The 6,000-nt window shown below is 37.9% G+C and overlaps 1 protein-coding gene across 1 annotated transcript in view; it reads left to right on the top strand.

Moving 5' to 3' along the window:
- Positions 1–6,000, top strand: part of LOC110113399 (transcription initiation factor TFIID subunit 1) — a gene marked incomplete in the record, with an annotated part of 89,183 nt that overhangs the window by 66,461 nt on the left and 16,722 nt on the right. The window contains 1 exon segment of the mRNA XM_028692064.1: positions 2,459–2,665. Within this exon segment, the coding sequence (XP_028547897.1) occupies positions 2,459–2,665 (207 nt within the window).

Genomic DNA, 6,000 nt, shown 5'->3' with positions numbered 1-6,000 from the left:
ACGCCGACGGAAGCATCAACATCCTACGATCACCTTGTTTCGACGTAGGATTTGAAGACGAAACGACCGTGGAAGAGTACTTGGAGAGAGTCGTTCCGATCCTTGCAAGCATCTACGACCGACAATTCGCTAAGCACACTTGGAGTCTCGAGAGTCAAGCATTCACGCCCTCCTCGTCATCGCCAACCTCTCCGTGGCTCAAGACCCTTGGCATCGCGACCTTCCTCGTGGCATCGTTTGGTGTGCTGAAGTTTCTTCTCCCACAAAGCCTAGTCTAGTTGAGTGATTATTTCCCCAAGGTGAACTTCTCGTTATTAAATGGCGGATTGTTATAATAGCTTTTAGTGTTGCTATTATTATTTTGGTTTTCTGAAAGTTTTGGCTAATCTACATACTTCTTCGCCTAAGCTAGTTGATAACTACGAAATTTGAATGATTTTCTTGCTATCTCAATAAGATATTAATTGAAATTACGTTGTCATTCACTTTTAATTCTCTTAAGAAGCTCCTTCGCATGTTCGTTCCACATCATTTACACCCCACATGTATCCTTCTTCTCAAAGTAAGCAAGTTTAGGGTGTCTTGTTTGAGTCAAGTTTGTAAGTCTTTCATTTTATAATATTAAAGTTTGTTTTGTTTAATTTGTCTAGTTTTGTGAGTTTTTGTAAGTTTCTAGATCTTAGAAAGAGATTGTTTTTGTGACCAAAAATTTGGGTCCCTTCCCAAATTTTTGGTTACATCAATTATTCAACACCAGTATCTTACAACATAAGGCTAATTATGTTTATGATGATAGATAATAACGAACTGAGATGATTTTTTCTAAATCTGTGTTTTAGTTGGATTGTGCTTTTTCTGAATTTTGATTGGAAGTTATAATTTGTATCAAGAAACAATATATGTGAGTCTTTTTTTTGAACTTGGAAGAAAAAAGACTCATTAAAGTGATTTATTTACATATTTATTTTTTTTAATGAATCTTCTTTCTCTTATGTATGAAATTCTTTTCTCAAATGAAAAAAAAAATAGTCATTTCATCTATTTTTAAGCTTGTTTTCTCGGCTTTCTACTATGCAAAGCAAACAAGCAACCTCTAAGTTAAATGGTATTTCTGATCGATATCAATACTTGAAATCCAAAGATGGAACGATTTTGTGGGTCAAATATTTTAATCTGGTTAGGTAGCGGGCCTGGTGCAAAAGTTACCTTTAGAATTGTAGGTTCGTGTCATGGAAACAATTTTGTATTTATGTAGGGGTTAGGCTACATGCATACGCCTCTACTCAGACTTTGCATTGCTGGGAGCTTCATATTGGGTATACTTTTTTGAATTATGTCAGTAAGTAATTAGAGCCATTTCTTTGGCTAGACTGTCCTCTCTTTTGAACCTTTAGGGGCTTCATTGGCAACGACATGGCAATGATATGATGCTGAGTTAGACAGTGTTATGTAGGTCAGCAAAAGAAAACCTCATGGACGCACCATGCTGATATCTTTCTCCTTTCTTTATCTACAACTTTTCCAAAATATGATCTCTTCAAAATGGTTCCGGGTCCTTTTTTTATATAAATTCCGCTTTTTAATGTTCCATCCACATCATTTTAAATAGTGCATGTGCAGATTTTATGCTGTTCCTGCATTTTATGCTCATGTTGCTTGTACATCTCGGGTGCTTGCTTTTGCTACTTGTCTTGTTATAGGTGTGCGTTTAGTAAACCTGCAAGCTTATTCTCGGTTGCTATTGTGTACCCACTGTTATACTGTTCTCCTGTAGTGTTCAGTCGGTTTGCTTCTTTTTGTCATGTTGAATTGATTCTGTTTTATGCACAAATATGATGCGTTAACTTTAATCACTAGAACTAATACATCATGAGAGTTAAATTGCACCTTTTTTGTGTTGTTAAGCACTTTGTTGTATCTTTATGCTTTCAAGCAATGGCCCCTTGAGGTTTGCTTCACATTTAAGATCGTATAGACACATTCAATTCTTTTTTTTTTCTTTACAGATTCAATGTTTATTCATGGATTTGGAGCTGCAACGCTGCAACCTTTTTTTAGCTGGCACGACTCATAACATCCAAGAAATCTCCTCATACTGCTGTTCACGCATTTTGTTCATCTGAATATTTAAGTATTCATAAACAAGGTTTTTTAATAGTAATAAAAATACCATTCTATATCAAACAAAGATCAAACCTAAGTTGAAATACTTTACGGTTGACATGATGATCCTTATTTCCTTAGAATGGAAGCCTTATCTGGCCAACTATGGTACCCGCATGAATGTGATACTAAATTGTACGGATAATCTAAATGCGTTTTTATTTTAAGTCCATTGGATATAATTTTTTTTGGATCTTTATGTTTGTGCTACAACTTTTTTTTTTTTTTACTGATACTAAATGTGTCATCTTGTTTAACAATTTTTTCTAATTTATTTCTTTGTTCTTGTAAGAAGGATCGGGAGAACATTGAACGTTTAGAAATTACTGGTGTTGGCGATCCATCTGGCCGTGGATTGGGATTTAGCTATGTTCGTGTCACTCCTAAAGCTCCTATTACGAGTGCAGTGGTGAAGAAGAAAGCAGCAGCCTCAAAAGGAGGCTCCACAGTAACTGGAACAGATGCAGACCTCCGTAGACTGAGTATGGATGCAGCACGTGAGGTGATTCTAGTCTTTACCCAAGCTTAACTTTTACATGAGCAGTTGTATATATGCCCCCATGCTGCCTTTGGAATTTAATCATGATAATGTGCTAATTGTCTTTACTCTAACCATGGTTAGCTATTCTTCTGAAAAGTAAAGGATTATGCTAATTACATTGCTTTTAGTATCCATTATTAAATCATAGCAGAAGTTAGTTTTTCAGAGTAATTTGAGTTATGATGATTATCAACTTGATTGCTTTGAAAAAGCCAACTACTTACCTTTGTAGCCTCCTTGATGTGCAAGAGAAGATTTGGATATAGTTTTTTCTTAAGGTTGATTAATGCGTTTAATCTGATTATTTTTTATATCAGATTAGGGTTTATTTATATTTGAGGTCGATACTTTCTATTAGTGCAAGCTCCCATAATTAAGTGCTCTTTTTCATGGGTGAGCACTCTCAGTTAAGGAGATTGCTTACACTTGATTTTGGGTATTTAGTTATTTAGCTGTTAGACGTGACTTTAATTAAGTGGGGAATTGATGCGGACATCCGACGGTGGACATTAATCAAAGGAAGAGACAAGATCGACGGCCGAGATTCCTCCATTTTAATCTTAGTTTATTAATTGTATTTTTGATTTAATTATGCATTTTCTATTTTAACTCTTATTTAAGGGTCTTATCTTATGTAAGCTCAAGGGACAAAGTTATCTTTTAGTTTCTTTTAAGGCCTATATATAGAGGCTCTTGCTCTTGTATTAGACAATGATGAAGTTTTAATAAAAAAAATTGTTATGCACTCTTGTTCTTTGGAGAGGACTTTAGTGAGATTCCCATGGGAGTGAATCGTAGTTTCCACCAGCCGCAAGATGGGTCCGGACTCATGGTTTGAAGTCCCTTGGTGAAGGGCAACGTATATCCCGTAAGCTATAAGAAGCGTCCAGGCTCACGGTTTTATCTTTTTCTTTGTTTTTGTCTCTTTTTATTTTTTATTTCCTTTAACCACCGACGAAATCTTCTCCTAGCCGCCGGATTTTTACCACCCATCCTCTTCCCCATCACCCTAGTCCACGGCCCAACCTCCATCGCTAGCCTCCTCCCCTCCAGATCCCAAAGCTCCTTCCAATTTTCCCCTAATCGCCGGCCTATCCAACCTTCCCCCATAGGATCCTCAATTTCCTCTTTCATTTATGACCTTCCTACTTTTGCCTCCCCAATTTTAGCACCAAATTTGAATTCAAACTTCAAATTTGAATTTGTTTCCTAAATTAGGTTCTCCATTTTAGGAAAGTTATTTAAATTAGATCCAATTACATTTCTAATTGGATTTGATTTAAATTATTTCTTCCTAAATTAAGATCCTAAAAAAGGCAATCTCTAAATCCCTTTCTGATGAGGACATCGTTCATAGATTCAGACATGTGTACCGGCGACGAAATCGTAGATCGACGGTACGATTCACCACCTCTACTTTTGATGCATTTATATTTTATGTTATGTTTGTTTGCTAGTTTCGTTTGTACCCTTTATTTGAGTTTAGTGCTTTGTAGCCCAAGGGGCGTATGCGTCTTTATTTATTTTCATTAGCAAGTCATATATATAGTGGCCAAAGTCTTTGGATCAATTTTGAATGAATATTTGAATGAAAATCTGATTTTGTCTTCTTCTTCTTTTCGAGTGTGCTCAAGAGAGAAGAGAGAGCCCAAGGTGTGGGCAAGCGCAATACCCATTAGTCGTTGGAAGAGTCCGCGGCTCGTGGTTTGAGTTCTTTATTTTCTTTTCCTTCTCTTCCCCACCACCACCACCGGCTCCTTCTTTCCCTTCCACCATCGACCCTTTCCCCCCACCCAAATCCTCCCCTAACTCCACCACCTCAAGCTCGAACCGATGGCCCAAGCTCTTCCCCTCCTCTCACCCGACGCCAAACCCCCTCTCCATTGCCCCCGGCCTTACCTTTGCTCCCCTTCAGTTATGATGAATTCAATTATCATAATTCCCTTCCAAAATTGACTCCAAGTACGAAAGGAAAGTAGCAAGTTTTATTTGAAATTCAAATTCAAATTTCAAATACTTTTCTAATTTGCCAACTCTAAATTAGGAAAGTGCATAACTCCAAGTCTATTTGAAATTCAAATTAGATTTGAGTTGTCATTCTCTTTCCTAAATGACATAAATTGATTTGGAAGTTACAAAACCTCTTCCCAAATCCCTCCCTCTCCCTCTTGATGCAGCCGGCCCATTAATTGGCTTCCCCCATGAATTTCCTCTTTAATCCCTCATCCCATTTGAATTTGAAATCAAAATTTCAAATTCCAATCCCTCCAAAATCACTTGAATCTGCATTAATTTTAGATTTATTCTCCTTTACTTCACCCAAATTCTAAACCTAATTTAGCCCTCAAGCCTCTATCTCCCCTCTCTCTATGGCCGGCCACCCATTGCCTTCCTTCCTTAATTGGGAGCTTAATTCAAGGCTCCAAATTAAGCCCCATTAATCCCCACTTTCCCTCCTAACGCATAAATTTCAAATTTCAAAATTTGAAATTATGAGAGCCCAACTCAAATTAAGTTAAGGAAATCTGAAATTAATTTCAGATTTCCTCTCCTAGCCTAATCCAAGCTCCTTATTCAAGCCGCTCCTTCCCCTTCTCCCTACCTTGGCCCCTCCCCTTCCCTTGCATCCCCACTCTTGGGAAAACTTAGTTGCTCATGAAACTTGAAGCCAAGAGAAGAAGACAACCTCCTCTCCCAACCTCATCGTCATTGGTGCATGGCTGATCCTGAGATCGATTACGGTTTCGCCTACAATGCCCTAGGAAAAATCAACATTCTCCGCTCCCCTTTCCCCTTTCTACGAGCCCGACTGGGAGTACGACGAACCGGTGGAAGACTACGTCAATCGCATCATCTACTGTTTAGCGGAGATGATTGATCTTAAAAAACTCAAGGCACATTGGCTAATCATCGGTCACCCACTGCTGGCTACTTGATGTAGGCAAAGGGGGGGGGTCAACTCAAACCCAAAATAAGTTGGATTTGACTTCCCTTGAGTTTACAAGCTCAATAAAATTTGAGCTGGAATTTAGCTCATTTATGAGCTGGTCTTTAGTTCATTTATTGAACTAAGGCTTAGCTCATTATTAGCTACATTTTAGTTCATAGTTATCTTAATTATTGTAATTTTTATTATAGTTTTTTTATGTCTTAATTTAAGTTGTCATTTGGGATTCCAAAATGGCTTTTGGGATCCCAAGGAAGTTTGTTTTCTCATGCCTTGGCTCCTTGGCTTCCACGGGTTGGCTGATTCTGTGCATGGGCTCCTTGGTTCTCACAGTGGCTGCTGGTTTTTC

This window comes from Dendrobium catenatum, unplaced genomic scaffold (assembly GCF_001605985.2).
Source record: "Dendrobium catenatum unplaced genomic scaffold, ASM160598v2 fragScaff_scaffold_156, whole genome shotgun sequence".
Lineage (NCBI taxonomy): Eukaryota > Viridiplantae > Streptophyta > Magnoliopsida > Asparagales > Orchidaceae > Dendrobium > Dendrobium catenatum.
This window is presented reverse-complemented; position numbering and strand designations above follow the sequence as displayed.